We start from the raw sequence: 21,673 nt of genomic DNA, 5'->3' as shown, positions 1-21,673 counted from the left end.
GGTTTCTTAGGAAACACAGCAAGGTAGGTTACATGGCCAAGCCTGTGACGCCGATCCCTGCTTCAAACAGAGCAGCCCTGCTTTTATCTGTTCTATCAGTTGGATTTCCTGGCAGGATTTTATTTGAAGAAAGACTTCCATGACCTTAAAAAGTCTGAAAACTGCTCGCATGCCATCAAACTGTTGAATACTTTTAAGCCAAGGAATAGCACAGTCAGGTTTCTATTATAGATGTGTGTTTTGAAAGACATCAGTACTGAGTGATTGTCTGAGAGAGTAGAGGTTATGGGCACAGTGAGAAGACTTGGGCAGGAGGGCCAGGGAGAGATTGGGAACTAAAGCTGTGTTAGTGGGAAAGGAACGAAGGGTCATTTTTCAGATATTTGGGAATGATCTAATAAGGTCCAGTTACCAATTGGATGTGGCTGATGAGGAAGAGGGAAGAGACTGACTCTGAGGCTTCCGGCATGGAGAACTGCAAAGAATCTTACATTTTAGTGTACATAAGAACCACCTATGGTGTTTGTTCAAAAATAGATTCCTGAGGTTCCATCTCCAGGGATCCTGATTCAAGAGGACTGGGGTAAAGTCTAGGAACGTTGATGGTAATACTATTCACAGAGACAGAGGATACAGGATAAAAAAGGTTGAGAGAAAAAAAATTAATTAAAATTTGAAGATGTTGGGGTCCAGGAGCTTAGGAGGCAAATATCAAAACCAAAAGACCTGTCCAGAAGGGCATTGGAATATGGAACTAGAGTTTATCAGAGAAGTCTACACTAGAGGGGTTTAACTGAGAATCACTGGTACCTACATTATGGCTGAAATCATTCAAGTGAGAATACACAGGAAGAGAAGAGGGCCAGGGATAAGATCATGAGGAACAATAATTTTTAAAGAAGAGGCAAAGAAACAAATGAGCTGATGAAAGAGACGAGGGGGAGGGGATAATCAACAGAGCAAAAGACGCAGTTGAGTCTAATGAATTGGGAGTCAAGTCTATCACTCAGAGTCAGTGGAGGCCACCATTATGTTCAGATTTCACTTAACCTCTCAAGTAAACTGTTACAAACACCTCCAGCTGCATGACTTCCAGAGTTTCTGGGTACCACACTAAACCCAGAAACCCTGGAAAATGCACCCTATCCATAAATTCAGCCCAATCCAGTGTTATATCACATCTTCCTTGGCCCTCTCTTAGTTTCTAACAATATGAATTAGTAAACCTTGCAATTATTTGGGGGGATAATCTAATTCCTTCAAGGTCATACTTTGTACTTGTCCCCCCCAGAGCATATTAAAATCTGACCACAGTTATGGGCCTTGTGGTAACAAGGATTATTTGCAGTGAGTGTTGATTATTGGACAAGCTCTTGCATCCAAAAAAAGGTAGATAGATAGCCTGAAAATCAGCCATCTGTTAGGAGATCTAAAGTTGTCACTGACCAAGACCAAAGGGAACAGTAGTTCACGATGGACATATGGGAGGAAGCCCTACAGTAGGTTATGGTGTAGGAAACCACTTGAAGCCAGGAGAATTTTGAAGTGTCATCTATGTTCTAGTATGAGTGTGGCGCAGGTCTTTTTCACGGGAGCCAAAGTGAGCTAGTGTTGGAAAATAAGCAGGAATGTCAGATATACAAAATGCATGGTCCAATAGCTCTTGCAAGTTCAGAGCTCTGAGCAAACCCCTTCGGTGCCAAGCACCTTTAAAGTTGGTGCAAGAAGAAGCAATATTCTACCCATAAGTTCAGCTAACTGTCATCCAAACCCAATTAACCAAACTCTCTATATGGATGGCAAATTACTCCTAGGGCATCCTGCTTTCTAAAATCTTATTCACATGACCTAGCTGAGAAGACACTAGGTCCTTTGTGGAAACTCACCCATGCTACTCAGGCAAGTAGCTTGCAACCCAGGAAGATCTATTTTTAAACTAAACCTGAAGCTGATTCTCACCGGCCCAGACAGCTCCCCTGGGCGGGGGGAGGGGGGATTATCCATATATACAGCCAGCTCGTTGCCCCTCACTTTTCGGATTCCTATCAGTCTGATTGCCAATGCCAAGTCTGACAAATGCAGCAAGGAACTGTGGAGAGTAAGATGAACAAGATTTATGCACCTCAGATGCGGCCTTACACCATGCTCCACACTAGGGGTTGGGAAACTTTTTCTATTGAGGGCCAGGCAGTAAATATATTAGGCTTTTTGTTACAAGAGGCAAAATCATGGCTATATTGCAGTTACTTATATAACAAGAAAGAAAACAAATGTCCACAAATATTTTACTGACAAAATTCAAAATATAATAATAATGACTGAATACAGTTGTTTTGAGGGTTTTTTGATAACGCGTATCTACTATTGAGAAGAATGGGATTCTAGGACAGATAACATTTCACTTAACTGGGATCCAATGTTAGTACTCCTATAACCAAAGTGATAAAAGTAGGCCTGGGGCTTCCCTGGTGGCGCAGTAGTTGAGAGTCTGCCTGCCAATGCAGGGGACACGGGTTCGAGCCCTGGTCTGGGAAGATCCCACATGCCACGGAGCAATTAGGCCCGTGAGCCACAGTTACTGAGCCTGCGCATCTGGAGCCTGTGCTCCGCAACAAGAGAGGCCGCGATAGTGAGAGGCCCGCGCACCGCGATGAAGAGTGGCCCCCGCTTGCCGCAACTAGAGAAAGCCCTCGCACAGAAACGAAGACCCAACACAGCCAAAAATAAATAAATAAATAAATTTTTAAAAATTAAAAAAAAAAAAAGTAGGCCTGACCTCACCCCAGACCTACTAAATTTTAATTTTTTTTTTTTTTTTTGTGGCTGCGTTGGGTCTTCGTTGCTGCACGCAGGCTTTCTCTAGTTGCAGTGAGCGGGGGCTACTCTTTGTTGTGGTGCCCGGGCTTCTCATTGCGGTGGCTTCTCTTGTTGTGGAGCATGGGCTCTAGGTGCGCAGGCTTCAGTAGTTGTGGTGCACGGGCTTAGTTGCTCCACAGCATGTGGGATCTTCCTGGACCAGGGATCAAACCCGTATCCCCTGCACTAGCAGGCGGATTCTCAACCACTGCACCACCAGGGAAGTCCCTGAGTGTGAATTTTAACAAGAGCCCCCAGTGGTTTGTGTGCACCCTAAAGTTTGAGAACACACTGGTCTAGTTTCTTAATACTACCTGAGCTGCATTTCTATCCCTTTAAAGAAGAAATGAAAGCTGTGGATCCTAGAAAACATTCTCAAACCATCTGAAGTCCATTCAAGAATTCTTACAGAGTCTCTGGCCCTGAAGTGAAGATCCCAGGGACTCTATTGCCAGATCCACCCCAGGATGAAAATATTCTGCAATTAGATTGTGGTGATGGCGTTTAACCTGTGAATATACTATAAAACATTGAATTTTATACTTCAAATGGGTGGATGGTATGGTATGTGAATTATATCTCGATAAGGCTATTTTTTTAAATCAAATTAAAGAATTTTGGGGTTTAGGAGCGAGGCATTGCATTTTTAAAACTTCCCATAGTTTTCCAACAGAAAGCTCAAGTAGAGAACTGCAAGGACTCCAGGTTTTGGAGTTAGAAAGCTCTGAGTTCAAACACCAGCTTTGCTACTTATTGTAGCAAAGCTAAGAAGCTAAGCTACTTAACCTCTCTGAACCTCAGTTTCCTCTTTTGTAAAGTAGAGATAATAACAATACCCATCTCATGGGGTTTCTGGGGGGATAAAAAGTAACTGCTAATGCAAAATGTCTAGCACAGTCCGTGTCACACACTCTTGTTCCATGTGACATGATGGAATGCCTCAGACATCAAATACAAAGCCAAAAAGAAATCATTACATACTTCACATTATCCAAGTCATAATTAACCATACCTGTTCTATTATCCATGTTGTATTATATTTTATATTGGATTGAATATTTCCTGCTCCATTATTATACTTGCCTTAACTCCTTTTCCTTATGGCTCACGGTAATAATGACTGTAGACACTCACGCAGCACTCATATCCAAGTACCAGGCCCTGTTCTAAGGTTGCTTTATATATATTAACTCATTCAATCCTTACATCAACCCTTTGAGTTAGTTTTACTATTCCCATATTATTACAGATAGAGAAAATAAGGCAGAGGAGATTAAATAACTTGCTCAGTGCCACAAAGCTCACAAGTGGTGGAGCCAAGATTCAAACTAACGCAATCTTCCTCTCGTGACCATGTTTGTGATCATCATACTGTACCGTAGAATGAAATATATACACTTATACACATACACACATATATATACATATACAACAATATACTATATAACACACAGATTATGTATACACGTATGTTCTTTTTCTTCATATATATATATATATATATATACATACAAAATTTATATATATATATAAATTTTGTCTTGGTCAACGTTATACCAATGCCCAGCACTCCTGCTTTTGGAGGGTACACATGTGTGCACCAAAGGACCATACAAAGACGGACATACAGGCACACCTGCAGAATGAAAGATGGACTGCAGTAAACACAGATCCTTTTGTTCTTTTTTCCCAAGAAAGGAGGTCTCCATGACAATGCTACTCTAAATGTGGTTCACGGAGTGGTGCTGGTCATAAACTGTTAGGTCATTGGTCTGCGGCAAGATGTGTGCAAAGTTGAGAGCGTTTAAGAACTTTCATAGGAACTTGACATTGACACGACAAAGGAGTGTGTCATCAGTGGATTCATCTCGCTGTACAGTGAATTTTACAAAAGTATTAGTTTGAGATGGCTTGGAAAATTAAAAACAAAGAAACTGGTTCTTTAGCACAGATAGTTTGGGAAACAACACTGGGAGGTGACCCGCAATATGTTTTCTTTCTTTTCTGATGTTCCTCAAACTACGTGTTCTCTCTGCCAAGAACAAAGCTTGGAGGCCTGAACGTTGAGTTTTAATATAGGAGTGTAGAGAGGAATATAAGAGGTGACACTGGGGCAGCTTCTCCTGGCTAAGAAAGGACATGAAAGCTCCAGCAGTGGTCGAGGTGTGCAGAGAGCAGAGGAAAATGAGGTGAGGGAGGGCCTGATGCTACTTGGGCTCCTGCAAGGATGGTCTGAGCAGCTCAGCTGGGAGAGGGGAGTTGGCAATGGCTGAGGGAACCGGAAGTGCTGAGGGGCCAGCAGACCTAAGAGCCTTGAGTAATGATGAACGCAGCCTCCCCCCGTCCCCACCTTGACAGAAGGTCACAGAGGTGATGACAACTCCTGAGACACTAGCGCACAGGGCCAGATCAGTGACAGTTTTATAGATACCAGCACAGATTGTGTGAGCCTGTGAACCAGGGAGAAAGGTAAAAATTGGGGCAGCAGGAAAAAAATATCCCAGGGAAATGCCTTTAGAAGTTACTTGACTCGACCAAGGTAACTCTGGCACAGAATAGGGACTCTGGTTCAAATCCAGGCTCTGAAATTTGTTAGACAGCGGATCTTGGAGACATGATTGAACCAAGACATGATCTTGGTTACATGGAAAGCGTCTGAATAGTTCTGAGGTCATAGGAAATCCTCAGGAAGGATGAAGAGTTACTATTATTATCGGTGGCAGTACTGGAGACATATTTTATGTTTGCTGACCCAGGTTCAATAGTTTTCACACTATAATCAATCACATACTACCACTGGATTTTATCTTCATTGTTCAGGAACCTATTCTGTAGATCTGAGTGGTGCTAATATTTAGTTATATCCTACTGTGCTTAAGTATAAAGCCAAACATATAACTATTACTCATAAGAACAATGAGACAAACAGGAATTCACTTGAAAGAAAATCAATAGCTGTTTCATTTGTTGTGTATAACCGATTTAGAAATAACCTTCCTGTGTTTAGAGCTCAAACTCAGTAATAGCCAACCAAATTAGATGACAGCTGTGAATGGTTTGAACTAGGTTAAATTCTTCTTTCTGGAACATGGCTACTACAAAGAGAACATCCCGGTCTTTTTTTTTCCCCATATTACTGACAACTTCCTTGTAATTAAGTTACTTTTCCTGAGCTGGTCTCTCAATTAGAAGACAGTGATTCTTCGTCACAAAATATGTTTTAATACATTTCTAGTTCCAGCCAAAATTTATAACTTAAAAATTATACATTTATTTATAGGCACAGACATCTTTGAATACACCATTATTTGTTGAAAGTTGGGGAAAAAATGCCTATTTTGTATTAGGCCCTTATTGCTTAGAAAATTCATCTTTGATATCATATCACTTGATTTAAATGAAATTAACTTCAGATTTTTAAATCATATGCTAATGTTAATTTCACACCAGGAGACTAAAATCTATTGCTCTCTATACACAGAGCTTGGGAGGATATATCAATGGATTTGTCTATATTCTGACACTTGAATTAAATAAATATATTTCATATGATCTCTCTTGGTCTGTGTTTACCAAGTGGGCTGTTGCTGAACTTTGGCTTTTATAATCCAGATAAAAGTATGTTTAGATTTAAAGTCTATTTTTGAACCCTGGAACATCATTATTTGATGGCTAGATTCCAAATATGATTTCTCTACCCATACACACCCCTCCTCCCACCCCATCTCAACTATATTTTCTGGTAAAATCTACCACTTCCATTCTTAGAATACACTGTCAATGTTAAATAATTTTTTACATTGTTTGGTTTTAAGGATTTTGCTTCCTTTAAAATGCAATATATCTTCAAGTTGTTTTAATCATTATCTTAATTTCCCTCCAAGTCCTGATTCTTGGAAATATTTTCCGACTGCACAACACCAAAAACAAAAATGCCACCGAAGTCTATTTACATGAACCAGAAATCCTTAAATGAATTGGACGTGTTCATAATGTAGGAACAGAGTGTTTCCTGGCATTCGGTTAGAAAGATTAGATCAAATTAGCCTGGATAAGTCCGCTGTTACAAGGACTGGAAATTGCTAAATTAAACTTTAACAAGAGTTACAAATGGTACTGTGCCTACTTGGAAATGAATAAGGTTATTAAGGCGTTCAGGGAAGGTAAGTCGGATTTTAATATTTGTATTCAGTGAAGAAGAAAATGAAGTAAAAGCCTATTAAATTATTTTTGTAGCTGATAATGCTTAGAGAAGATTGTTTTTTTAAAAAAAACTAAGGTGAGAGAACATTTAAATGAACAAGAAGTAGTTGAAAAAGGAAACAGTGGCAACTCTAAAAATTGAGCCTAAACTTTTGTTAGCAAAAACAAAGATGGGAGCTAACATGCAAGAAAGCATCCCCATGGCAGAAGCAACAATGAAGTACAGTGCAAAGTAGCTGCCAACTTACAATTATTTGACAACCGTGACGCTCACGTACAGAATCATGGGTGAGAAAAATCAGACTCTTCTTGAACAGATAAGGGAATACCTAGTATAAACATTATTTTTATGTATTATGAAAAACTATCAACCATTTAATACCAATTGTCAAGGAAAATTGGAACTGCAACATTTAACATCTGCCCGGGACACCACAGCCTGCCCTCTTGAGCCAGACACTAGAGCACAGAGGTGCTGAGATGATAGGGCACAATGGCTGAGAATATGGGCTCTGATTCTGGGCTGCCTGGGTCTGAAGCTGGGCTCAATTACTCATTAATTATGCATAACCTCTATGATCCTCGGTTTCTTCTTCTGTAAATGGGGTGAGGATGATGATATCTATCCCATGGGGTTCTTGTGAAGATTAAATGAGTTAAACAATCTAAAGCACTTAGAACCACCCCTGGAATATTCTAAGTATTATTTGTCCTTTCTGAACATGAAAAAAAAATCCTCATTCAAAGTGAATACTGTGTGTTAGTAAAAATACATACTCTGGCCAATGATCCTATAAATTGAGAGGAACAGAATTTCTAAGGTCCCTTGCACTCTGAAATGCTATAAGCCTATGCTTGTTAAAGAAAGAGGTTTCTAGGGACTTCCCTGGCGGCCCAGTGGTTACGACTCTGAGCTTCCACTGCAGGGGGTGCGGGTTCAATCCTTGGTCAGGGAACTAAGATCCCGCATGCCATGTGGTGTGGCCAAAAAAAAAAAAAAAAAAAGAGAGAGAGAGAGAGTTCTAGAATACAGAGGATAAGTCTGCTTTCTTAACATTTGGATACTGATATTTTGATTCCATGACATATCAACATATTTCATGACTCTATAAGGGCAAACTGCTTACCATTCTTTTCTCTTTAACAAGAACAACAAAAATGTGCCTGAAACACCATTATCCCCATCCTTGAGCCCCAAATGGCTGCTCAGAATGTTCATATCTCCTTATGTGCATCTGCTCAGTTCTGCCTCAGATGGCAGGGCCATTTGTGATGTGAATCATGAGGGAATCGGCCAGGTATAGGTGTCCGCTCCACAGCTCTGCGTTCCCATCCTTAATACACCTGATCCTCACCTGGTGACTCAGTTCTAATAACTCGCTCCCACCTTATATCCACATGCTGCCCCACTGGCTGCCAGCACCACCTCCCACACTTATAGAGCAATTACTATAGGCCAGGCACGGTTTTTTAAAGTATTTTACATCTATTAATCCTTTTAATCCTACAACACCCCTATGAGTACAAACTATTATTACTCCCGTTTTACAGATGAAGAAACTCAGGAAAAGAGAAGCTAGATTTTCTGAATTTCACACAGCTGGTCAGTAGCAGAGCTGGGATTCAAATTTAACCCTATACTATACTGCCTCGGTAGTTAAGACCCAGGACCTTGGTCCCTGCTCCTGAGTTATTCTTTTTAATGTATTTTTGGCTGTGTTGGGTCTTTGTTGCTGCGCATGGGCTTTCTCTCTAGTTGCAGCAAGCGGGGGCTACTCTTCATTGCGGTGCACGGGCTCCTTATTGCGGTGGCTTCTCTTGTTGCAGAGCACGGGCTCTAGGCGTGTGGGCTTCAGTAGTTGTGGCACACGGGCTCAGTAGTTGTGGCTTGCGGGCTCTAGAGCGCAGGCTCAGTAGTTGGGGGTGCACGAGCTTAGTTGCTCTGCGGCATGTGGGATCTTCACGGACCAGGGCTCGAACCTGTGTCCCCTGAATTGGCAGGTGGATTCTTAACCACTGCGCCACCAGGGAAGTCCCCCTGAGTTATTCTTATATTAACAAATCTTACTTTAATATTTATATAATGCTTCATAGTTTTAAATGACTTCACCTCCATGAACTTATCTGTTCATGTGACCACTATGTGAGATAGGATAAGTATGAGGAAACAAAGGCTCACAGAGAGATACAGTGCAAAGGAGGTAGTGGCTGGTAGAATCAGAATTTAAACCTGGGTCTTTGGCTACCAAAGCCTGTGTTCTTCCCATCACTCCCATGATTTTGTTCTGAAGGTTTAGAAAAAGAAGATACCCATAAGATAGGGACCTTCTGGGTATGGATTTTCTGATGGAGCTGGGGTCTAACCAAGACCTTGAATTCTAGATAACTCTCAGGGAGGAGAGGATGAGAAAATACAGAATAAAAGAAAAAAATAACAGAAAAGGGAGATGATAGATTATCATGAAAGAAATAAAAGGCCTTGGTAATGGCTTAGGTATTGAGAGCAAACGAAAAGTTAGACACAAAACTGATTCCTAGGTTTCAAATGTGAGAAACCAGGAGATCATCAATGCCATTAGCAGAAACATGGATGAAAGAGGAAGTGGTTTCACATAAAAGACAGTGAGTTTGGCTACAACCATGAAGAACATTGGGTGACAGTTGGACTTGGAAGTACAAGTGGGAAAATATACAGCAGATAGAAAAACCTAGAAATGGGTATCTTGGAGGCATCCACTGGGAAGTGATATTTAAAACTATGAGTCAATGAGAAGTCACAGGCAAAGGAAAGAAGTAATACATTATGGTGCAAACGCTAAACTTTGGGGGAAACCATCACTTAGGGAAGAGAAGAGGAAGTAAGACAAAAGAGAAAGTGGTAGAAAAGTAGCTGGATAGATTGTATAGAGTCACAGATAACAAGGATGGAGAACATTCAAGAAGTAGGAAGTGATCATGAATGTCACATAAAGCAAAGGAGTCAAACAGAATGAGGATTTGAATAAGTATACTTCACAGCACTTATCACAATTGTAATAAATTATTTGGGTAAATTGACATCTTTCCTAACTAGACTGGAGGTACTTAAAGGCAGACCTAAGTGTTTCCTACTGTAACTTCAGTGCCTAGCAGTGCCCATGCACAGTTGTCACTAAATAAACAGTTACTGAATGGGTGAATCAATAGATGAATGAATGAATGCAACTAGATTTCCTAAAAGCACCACAAATGACCCTTGGAAGTACAGTATCAATAAAGCGATGGAGGTAGATGTCATGTCATAGGGCAATTTAAAGAAAGTGTGATTTTAAAACAGAGAAAGTAGGTAGTAAAACAGTAGGGGCAGATTTTAGTAACCATTTCTTAGAGATGTGTTTTTGTTGAAAAGAGAGACAAACCAGATCAGGTGGATTTCCTATCCTGGTACACTATATATTTACCAGATTTTGTACCTCTAAAAGCTCTGCCTGACTTCCAGATGATCTTCAAGAACTTACGGCAGCCACTACAGTTGCCAACTCTACAAGTGATGAAAGCAAGGGGACCGACCTGCTTTACTAGCACTATCGTGAGTGGAATCAGATGTCCATGGGTTAGGCATGATGGAAGATGGGAGAAAGCAGGGTAAAGAAACAGAGGTCAAAGGAAGTGATGGTGCTACCCACAGAAAGATGTCGCCAGGAATGGACCCAGGTTCAAGAGAAGTTAAAGTCCTGTGAATGTGTGTGTGGGTAAATGTGTGAGAGTGAGAGCATACACAAGCAACAGATGGGATGTACAAAAACGTTGCTACAAGTAAATTCTGAATAGAAAGGATTAAAGCTAAGTGTTTACATATGCTGGCAAGATAGTCATAACATATGCCATTGTATAATAAAGCTTAGGTAAAACAAACTGCTCATTTCACAAATTAAAGCTGCATTTCCTTTTCCTTTTCTTAACATACTAAATGATTATAAGAAAATCATTTCAACAAAAATACTAGATGTGCCTCCAGGACACAAAGAAGTAGAAATAACTATTTTATTAATATTATTTTATTCCCTAAACCTATTTTTTTTCCCTAAACCTATTAGAAGACTTTATCAAACCTGAATAAGTTGAATGACACACAGCTAATTCCCAAAGGCTGGCACAGCATTTCAGAAATCCTAAGTACATAGAATAAATACGATTTGACAACAAAAAGACATCTGCTCACCTTTTCCCTTATCTGTTTCCCTGATATAAGTTGTCCATATGTAAATACATATATATGTGTGTGTACGTGTATTTATATACTCAGGGATGTAGGGATCTATTTAAGAATTTCACTAGTGTCCAATTGAATGTCTTCATGCACTTAAGCCATGGGGTTTAAATTATAACAGTCTTGTGTTTAAGCTGTTGTCTAAACAACATATAAACAGTTTATTATAAAGTGAAAAAATTAAACACTCAATTCCTATGCTTAAAAGACATTTTAAGGAGGCCAAGATTTAAGCAGTATTTTAAATATATTATCATATATAAGTAATATTTTCTACTCATGACTTTGAATGCTTTAAATAGATACCTCCTTTGTTCTCCAAATGGTATGATATGCAAAATGTATTTTTCACTTAAATGAGGAAGATAGCATTGCTAATTAAAACAATCTATATTAAAGAGAAATCTTTTAAAACCTGCCTCATCTCTCCAGTGTACTATATTCATATTCACAGTCAGTATCTCATCTTCCTGTTGTGTTAAAAACATCATATTCATGTTGAAATTATTCCAGGACTTTCCAACTTTAGCAATCCTTCTACTAAAATATATATCCATACTAGATATTTAACCATATCAAGAATAGGACTGAGTGCAAAAAACAATTCAACAGTGCTAAATAAAACCTGACTTTTCTAACAAATGAAAGAAATTCAGAGCAAAATGACTGCTATTTTATACATAGAGGTGTGACAGGTTTTTGGCAAAGTGACACAGTACTTCTGCTATGAACTTGATTTCTTTATGTCATTAGGATACATAATTGCTCCTATGTTCAGTGGGATCTAGTGCCATATTTCAGTTTGCAGATTAAACTAAGTGCTAATAACAAGAAGATACCTATATTTCCCTCCTCAATCCATCAAACTTATATAGCAGCCCAATGGCCAAAACGTTCCTTCTGTATATATTCCTTTCTTTCTCCTTTTAATCAAATGGTGAAAGGAGTCTTTCATTTCCTGACAAGCAAACCCCACCCCACAAACACACAAAAATACAAAAATCAAAAAAGCAGATGTCACACTGAGGACCCCTAGACACATTATTCTTACCTCAATCTGATGGCTAGAACATTTTTGTAGGCTCACTTTTCTTTCAGACACACAAACTGTAGAATGCTGGACTACTTGATGCTCCTGGAGTGCTAGGAGTAGAAACTTGAAAAACCAGCCTCTTGTGTTCCCACAAACTATTTACACAGTGAACACACCCAGTAGCACACAGTAATGTTTACTTGTGCTGGATAGCTATTCCGAAGAAGCAGGTGGTATCTCTACTTTCAAAAAGGAATGCCTTTGTTGATCAACAGGGGAAAGGTAATAGCTGTTTTATCCTCTAAAGCACATTTAGGAAGATTTTTGATATGAGTTACTTTTTAAATCAATGTTTTAAAGATGACTCATTCTTTTAATATTCTATTCCCCCCCAAACTCTTATTATTAAAGGATCTGGGAAAAAATATATATCTAATGGTAACAACCAACACATACATGCCAGGTACTATTCCGAGTACTTTACATATATCATTTCTCACAATTTCCAAAACTTATTAGGTATGAACTATTATTATCCCCATAATACAGATGAGGAAACTAAGAAATTTGCCCATGGTTACCCAATTAGTAAATGGTACAGCCACAAGTTAAATCCAGGCACTTCAGCACCACAGTTCATGTGTCTAACCATGACACCGCACTGTGTACTTATGACTTTTAGAAGATAATTATAACAGGATGTGGCTGCTCAGCTAAACATTAGATAATGAGTGAAGTTTTCTTAGTACTTGTACTACATCATAAGTTGAAGTAAGTGAAAATTTTGGAAGATTATTTCCCCAAGATGAGTATTCATTTATATTATCATAGCAGGCCTCTTTATAGCTGCAGTGGGCCTTTGGGGTCCTGGGAAATTAAAAAAAAAAACAAAAAACAAAAACAGGAGTCTAGCTTAAAGTACCAATAAAATGATTACTTCCGTAAGTTCAAAGAGTCATACAGGAGAAGCCAATACAATACCTTTAAAAAGTCTCAAGGATAAATGTTTTGTTCTGTTTTTCAGATTAGATAATTCCTACTAACCCGTCTTCAATTTCACTGACTCTTTCTTCAGCCATGTACAAGCTGATGTTGAGCCCATCTGGTACGTTTTATTTTGGTGATTGTAAGTTCTAAATTTCTATTTGGTTATTTACACTTTCCATTTGTCTGTGAAAATTCCCTATCTGTTCATTCATTAAGACCATATTTCTTTCGTTCATTGAACATACAGTAAGTCCCCTACATATGAACGAGTTCCATTCCAAAAGCGTGTTCATAAGTCCAATTTGTTCATAAGCCCAACAAAGTTAGCCTAGGTACCCAACTAACACAATGGATTATGTAGTACTGTACTGTAATAGGTTTATAATACTTTTCACACAAATAATACATAAAAAACAAACACAAAAAATAAAGAAAACCTTTTTAATCTTACAGTACAGTACCTTGAAAAGTATAGTACTGTAGTACAGTACAACAGCTGGCATACAGGGGCTGGCATCGAGTGAACAGGCAGAAGAGTTAGTGACTGGAGGAGGGAGAGGAGGTGGGAGATGGTAGGGCTGAAGGATCGTCAGCAATAGGAGACGGAGGGCAAGCTGCAATTTCACTCACGCCTGACGTTGATGGAACACACGTTCGCATTTTTGAAAGTTCGCAACTTGAAGGTTCGTATGTAGGGGACTTACTATATTCTTTAGTTCTTTGACTGTAGAATAGTTGTTTCAAAGTCTTTGTCTAAAAAGTCCAACAATGGGCCATCTTGGGGTTTTTTTCCATTGACTTCTTTTTCTTGACTACTAACAGGCCATATTTTCCTGTTTTCTGCATGTTGAATATTTTTATTGTATATTGAACAATGTGGATGATATGTTTAGAAACTCTGGGTTCTGAAGAGTGTTGATGTTTGTTCTAACAGGTAGTTCAATACATTTGGTCTTATGCTTTGTTAAAGTAGGTATGCAGAAAGTCAAAGGTATTTCCTAAGCCTGATTTCTTTTGAGGAATCAGCCTCCAAATTCTATCTCTTCTACAGATCTTGTAAGTGTTGGGTTTTAGGATTTTTAAGGGTGAATCTATTATAGGCCTTACACTGGGGCATAATCTTTACTCCGAAGGCTTCTGGTTTCTCAGCTGGATACCCAGCATATTATTATCAAGGTATTATCAACGACTCATCACTCTTGTTGCCTGGATCTCCAACACCCCCCAGCATGGATCAACTGGTAATATCTCTCTTCCTCTCTTAATCCTGTACCCTCTGGTCAGTCTCAGGTAGTCTTGCCCTGTGAATATGCAGCCCAGTCCTCAGCCAAAGACTCTTGGTAAACCTCCAAATGAACTTTTGAAGACCTTCCTTTTTATAGCTCCCTCTTCTCTGATGGCCTGTCTTGCAAATTCTAGGTTCTTTAGGTCTACTGAATTCTGATTTCTACCTCATCAGCCCAGCAATACCACTGTGCTTTGCCTAGATTCCAGCTCACTGTGCCATTGGGATGTTTTCCCCAGGCAGAGAACTGGAGCAGTGATTGAGCTACCTTGTGTGCTTCCTTTCTCTCTGGAATCACAACATTGTGCTGCCCATTGTACAACGCTCAAAAACAGTCAGCTCATATATTTTGCCCATTTTTGTGATTCTTTTTGGCAGAACGGCTACTCGAGTACCAGTTACTCCATCATAGTCAGAGTGAGTCTCCCAAGGAGATTCATCTTTGATCAAATTTAAGTTGTCATAAGAAACCTATGTGTTCTGTTTAGTCTTAACACAGTCTTGCACAATTTTACGCCATCTCAAAACGTAATCATATACATCATACGACAGGAAGGTGGCGGGAAACAACTTCAAGGGAGATGGGCTAAATTAACTGGCTGCTGCATCCTTTATCCTCACCTGGAATCTTAGTTTGGGTTCCATTAGAAGCAGATGCTGAGACATGGATTCAAGTAAAAGTACTTTATTTGGGAGGTGTCTTAGTTTCCTATGGCTTCTGTAACAAATTATCACAATCTTGGTGGCTTAAAAAAAACACACAATCATTGTCTTACAGTTCTAGAGGTCAGAAGTCTGAAATCACTTTTATTGGGCTAAACTCGGGTATCGGCAGGGCCACACTCCCTCCAGAGGCTCTAGGGGAGAATTTGTTTCCTTGCCTTTTCCAGCTCCTAGAGATGCATGCCTTGTATTCCTTGCCTGTGGCCCATTCTACCATCTTCAAAGCCAATAGTATAGCATCTTGCTTCGGTGGTCACAGTGCCTTCTTCTGTGTCAAATCTCTCCCTCAACCATCCTCTTATAAGGACACTTACAATTACACTAAGGGCCCATCCATAAAATCTAGGATATTCTCCCCATCTCAAAATTCTCCACTTAATCATATTTGCAAAATCTCTTTTGCCATATAAGGTAAACTTTACAGGTTTATGGATTAGAACCTAGATATATTTTGGGGCCATTATCCAGTCTACCTAAGTCCACACTCTGGCCCCTAGAGATTCATGTCCATCCCACATGCAAGACACATTCACCCCACCCTTCAACCCCAAAAATCTCAAACTATTTCAGAACTAACTCAAAGTCTAAAATCTCATCATCTAGATAAGGTATGAGTGAGATTCTCAGGCAAAATTCTCCTCCATTTGTGGACTTGTGAAACTAGAAAACAAGTGGTCTACTCTCAAAATACAATGGTGGGACAGGCATAGGATTATAGTTATGCATATTCTGATTGCAAAAGAGAGAGAAAGGAAAGAATCCCTAGCCCCAAGCGATTTCAAAATCCAGCCAGAAAGTTCCATGAGGTTTCAAGGCCTAAAAATATTCCTCTATGGCTTGAAGCTCTGCCCTTGGCCTGTGGTTCAACGCTTTGGGACACAGTCTCCATCCTAGGGCCCGTGGCTCTGACCTCTGGGCACATTTCAATATTACTGAACAATATTCTTGTGTCTGTTCTTTGTATTCAGTTTTTAAATGGTTATAACATCTGCTGGTTCTCTCAGGACTCAAGTAAAATCTCTTAGCATGTGTTCATTTCACATCCATATGAACATCATGATTTTATTTTGTTCTAAAAATTATCTTTTAGACAAATTTAATATAAAGAAATCAATTGCATTTCTATATACTAAAAACAAAGTATCAGAAAGAGAAATTAAGGAAACAATCCCATTTACCATCGCCTCAAAAAGACTAAAATACCTAGGAATAAACTTATGTAAGGAGGTCAAAGACCTATACTTCAAAAACCTTAAGATGCTGATGAAAGAAATTGAAGACGACACAAACAGGTGGAAAGATATACCATGTTCTTGGATTGGAAGAATCAGTATTGTTCAAATGACCATACTACCCAAGGCAATCTATGGATTTAATGCAATCTCTATCAAATTACCAATGGCATTTTTCACAAAACTGGAAAAAATAATTTCAAAATTTGTATGGAAACACAAAAGACCCTGGATAGCCAAAACAATCTTGAGAAAGAAGAACGGAACTGCGGGAATCAGATTCCCTGACTTCAGACAATATTACAAAGCTACAGTCATCAAAACAGTATGGTACTGGCATAAAAACAGACATATGGAACAGGATAGAGAGCCCAGAAATAAACCCACACACTTATCAATTAATCTCTGACAAGGAGGCAAAAATATACATTGGAGAAAAGACAGTCTCTTCAATAAGTGCTGCTGGGAAAACTGGACAGCTACATGTAAAAGAATGAAATTAAAACAGTCTCTAACACTATATACAAAAATAAACTCAAAATAGATTAAGGACTTAAACCTTACCTGAGCCTAGCCTTGCATTGTCTTTGAACTGGTTTACATCCCTCTGTAAATTGGTGGTCACTGATAGACATACTAAATGCCTTGTCCAAGAGAGATCCATTTGTCTCCCCTCACATATTGTAATAAAACCAATCATGCCTCCGTTTACACATTTAAATACCCTTTTCCAATATTTCTATGCTTGTTCTTTGGGTTATCTTTTGGTTACACCATCTGCCTTTTCCCTCATGAGTTAAACAGATTCTTTTAATACATTTACATTTCATATATGTATGAGTGCCATGATTTTCTCTGTTTAAAAATATATTTTAACTGTTTTGGAGGTCACATGGATATGCCCATGGACTCAACTGACTCAAAGCCAGGTAAACTCCAAAGATGCAAAAATGTGCCTCATTCTCAGGGATTTTTTAAAAATTTATTTTATTTTATTTATCTTATTATTTTTGGCTGCCTTGGGTCTTCGCTGCTGTGCACGGGCTTTCTCTAGTTGCGGCGAGCAGGGGCTACTTCTTCATTGCGGTACGCAGATTTCTCATTGCGGTGGCTTCTCTCGTTGCAGAGCACGGGCTCTAGGCGCATGGGCTCAGTAGCTGTGGCTCGTGGGCTCTAGAGCGCAGGTTCAGTAGTTGTGGCACACGGGCTTAGCTGCTTCGTGTCATGTGGGATCCTCCTGGACCAGGGCTCGAACCCGTATCCCCTGCTTTGGCAGGCAGATTCTTAACCACTGTGCCACCAGGGAAGCCCCATTCTCAGTTTAAAGCCCAGGAGTGTCTTGTCTTGTTTCTTCTAGGTGATTCCAATGCACCAATAGGACTTGCATGATTTTTTTTCCTAATTTTAAAATTTTCCTCTATACTAATTTTGTGGTTCTGTTTTGTTTTTGCTCATTTACAGATGATAAGTTGTTCCCATTGTTGGCAGAAATGGTGGAGAATTTGGCTTTAGGATCTGACCACCTGGAGACCTCGATAAATGGGTCCATAGAGATTTGGTTTCCACTGAGTAAGAGACAACAGAGAATCTGGTTTTCTAGTCTTTGTCTGTCTATTTGCTTATTCAAATCATACCCTCTAGAGGACAACAGCTATTTGATAGCTGGACCAGTTAGTTTTTCTATGTTTATACTTGACCCATGGCTGAAATGGTAGAATTGAAGCTATAATCTCAATTTTTCTGTGCGTGTATGTCCATATGTCTGTAACTCAGAAATGCCCTCACCTCTGATTGTGTGAGTGTGTAATATATTTCTATCTCTGAATTATATTAATATAATAGATTATAAAATCTCTTAAATTAATGGGACTCTGTTCTGACTGGCATATCTAGATAAATTCTTATATAAATTGAATATTCCTAAATTTCCCTAAAAATAAGGAAGCTGAATTATGGGACCTTAAATGAGTTACATTTAAACAATATACATTCTCCCAGAAACCAATTCATAACTATTTTAAGAAATCAACACTTCTATATTGAAGAGTTTGGCTTCTTTTCCCCAGGGGAGACCATTAAACCCTTTCTGTGTCGAGACCACCCATTTCTCAGGACACAGGAGAGGAGGCGCCTCAACAACAGGGAGCAGGGCTGGGCTCGCGTCCCTACTGTGGACCCACTTGCCACGTGACCTTGGGAGAGCTGATCGGCATCTCTGGGCCAAAGTGGCCTCAACTGTAAAGTGGAGACCCTAAAAAACAATCCCTGTCCTCTGTGCCCCACTCACCCACTTTCAGTAGAGAACTTTCCTTAGGAAAAGATCGCAGACTGGTAACTGTACACCTCGAGCAGATCTTTGAGATAATTTAGTCCAACCTCCTCATCTTATAGCCATGGAAGCTGACGTGCGCCAAGTAAACTACACTTACGGGAGACCAGAACACAGTTTCCCCCCCCCATCTTCTTTCACTATTTTGCACTTTTGTGCCATGAAGACTCTCTCTTCCACAGTCCAGTTGGTGAATTCTTCTCATCCTACATCTCAGAACCCAAGTATCTCACAATCGCAGTATCTAACCTGTCTCCCTGCTGCAAACCGGTTTCCTTTAGTAGATCTTGCTTTAACAAACGTTTAGAGAGATTTTCCCCATAGTGATTCGAGAACCCTAAATATAAGAGACCAATCTTTTATGCTCATGAAGAACTCAGAAGGAGAAATGCTAAATGGAACACCAAGCGCAGGGTCTGTTCATTGCCTTTCCTTAGATTTGAAGACATACTCCTAAAAGAATAAAACGAACTTACTACTGCACAGCTACGCAAACATGATTTGTGGACGGACGTAGGTCATTAAATTATTTGCTACTGGTCAGCTGCAAGAGGTACGGAAATCAAGAGTTTGCTAGAAAGATCACTAAATGCTATCTGGCTGGAACACAGCTCTTAGGTGAGCAGAGTCATCTCGTTGAACAGGGTATGTATTAATCCACGTGTGGTTGAACTCGAATCAAGTGTCATATGGAAGCTTCATACTAGTCATGTAAAATAAGACTATATATCAGTTTGCAATGAATTTGTACAGTAACAGAAAATATTGGCCCTATACCAAAGACAATTTGAAGAGCACCACGCTATGCTAATTCACTGAACGAGAAGAATTTCATCCTTCAGAAAACTGTGGTTTTAGACTTAATTTACAGTGGAAATAATGAACTGAAATATCTTTAGGAGTCAGCTATGTACTGTAAATGAGTGAAGTGGGTCACACATGAGATACAATAGGGAAGGGACAGGCCCCGTATGAATGGTACAAAAAGCTAGGATTATAATCATGTATAGCCACACATTTTGATTTCACCAAAGAAGCCAGTAACTGAGGTTTTCAGGTAAAAAGTTCTTGATTCTTAAATGTTGGTAGATAGTTAATTTTCCTTTAAAAAATCACTGTAGGCCTAATCATCCCATTTATTGACTAGATTAGGTCTGTAAGGGGCCACGTTGTAATTTGTTCTCTAGGGAGATGATATATCGATGTTCATATAGTCTTCTCTTCCTTGAATCCTATTTTGAGGCTCCAAAAGCCCTTTCTAAAGACTCAGGTTGTCCCTGGCCACTTCCTTCAAGATCTGTCAGATTCAGGGACCAAGGGAGCCTGGGCCTTCAAAACACCTCTGTTCTCAAAAGCTGATCTCAGTAAGGAGCCAGACTAGTTCCCAGGCCTCGTGTTCATGCCAACAGCAAAGCGACGCTACTCTCCAAGACCTTTCCAGGCCCGACTCGCGGGCTCGCGTCGTCCCCCACGGGATGCTTTCCCGTGTGCTGACCCGTGTCTGGTGTCTGACCCCGGCCTGCCCTGACACCGCTTTTGACCACAGACCTGGTTCGGCAGCCACACCCTCCCCAGCCTCTGTCCCTACTCACTCCGGTTTTAGTTTCCCCACTCCCAGCAGGGCACTGGTCGCCACTGGTGTTCTCTCTGCAGGGCTCACGTTAGAATAAACCCTTCTTCACCATCCCCCTTCCCACCTCTTCAAAATGCACAAAAAGCCTAAACTTGGGTGCCTCATGCTTTCCCAGGGGCAGTGGTTCTCACCCTCTGCCTGCCTTCCTCCCCTGCGTGGACGATTCCCGGTCCCGTGTAGGAGGGGATTTGGCAGGGGGCGCAGTTATCGACTGATGACGTGCTGGCCGGGGCCGGGGGACGGGGCATGTCTCCTGTGAAAGCCACAGGCACAGCTGAAGCACGATTCTTACAGGGATGGGGGTATAGCTCTGCCTGCTTTTAGACATTCCCCACCGTGAATAAAGTTCACACCAACTGCTCTTCCACCCTCTCCACCCATCCCTGTTGCCATCACCTCCCACTTTTAGACGTTCCCCATCATGAATAAAGCCTTTGGCTCCTCCCGACACGGTTTTCAGCCCCTCCCCCGTTACCACCATCACTCTGGAAATTCAACATGCTTGGGAGGCCCCGCCAACCTCCCAGCCTCCCAGGCCTGGACTCCCTCAAGTGAGGAAGCCCTCTCCCCCGACAACTTTGGCCAGCGAAATCCTTTAATAGCATTTATTGATGACAGAAGCTGGGGTACCTCGGCTGAGAAGTTCTGCCTTGGGCTGAGGCCGTGAGGGCTCCCGCCAGGCTCTGGGGACCCAGGCTTCAGCCGTTCCTTCTGGATCCGGGCATCTTATCAAATTGAGCAAAGGCCGTATCCTTCAAGTGGCGATGGGCCTCTGCTCTCTCCATGTCTTGCGGAGTGATCTGCATACCGCCATTGGCCTCAGTGCCTACCAGATCCAGGATGTACTCGGTAAGGTAGTCGAGCATGGCAAGGAGGAAATCTGTCGTGGATGAACTCGGGGTATGGACATACTGATACTCCCACACAAGACGGTCCACGTAGCTCATGGGGAACTGTAGCTCGGTGGTTATAAGATGGGCTGGAGTCTGATAGGAGTGCTCGTGGCTTCGTTTTTCTGACATGATGTTTGCTGGCTTTGCCTCTGCTGATCAGCTCTGCTTGACTTTCCTGCTGGACTGGGCCTCCCAAGACACCTGCACGCAGCCCGGCACATTATATCCCTGTGCTCTAGCCCCTTCATTG

General features: G+C 40.6%; 2 protein-coding genes across 19 annotated transcripts in view; both read right to left on the bottom strand.

The window, feature by feature from the left end:
• Positions 1-21,673, bottom strand: part of SYTL5 (synaptotagmin like 5) — a 292,517-nt gene that overhangs the window by 197,461 nt on the left and 73,383 nt on the right. The window lies entirely within an intron of this gene.
• H2AP (H2A.P histone) lies at positions 21,229-21,552 on the bottom strand (the record flags this gene model as incomplete). The annotated part of the gene is made up of 1 exon (XM_082446775.1): positions 21,229-21,552. One exon carries the CDS (start codon positions 21,550-21,552, stop codon positions 21,229-21,231), a length of 324 nt encoding a protein of 107 aa, XP_082302901.1.

This window comes from Balaenoptera physalus (genome assembly GCF_965194825.1).
Source record: "Balaenoptera physalus genome assembly, chromosome: X".
NCBI classification, from domain to species: Eukaryota; Metazoa; Chordata; class Mammalia; order Artiodactyla; family Balaenopteridae; genus Balaenoptera; species Balaenoptera physalus.
The sequence above is the reverse complement of the archived record's forward strand: the minus strand, read 5'-3'. Positions and strand labels throughout refer to the sequence as shown.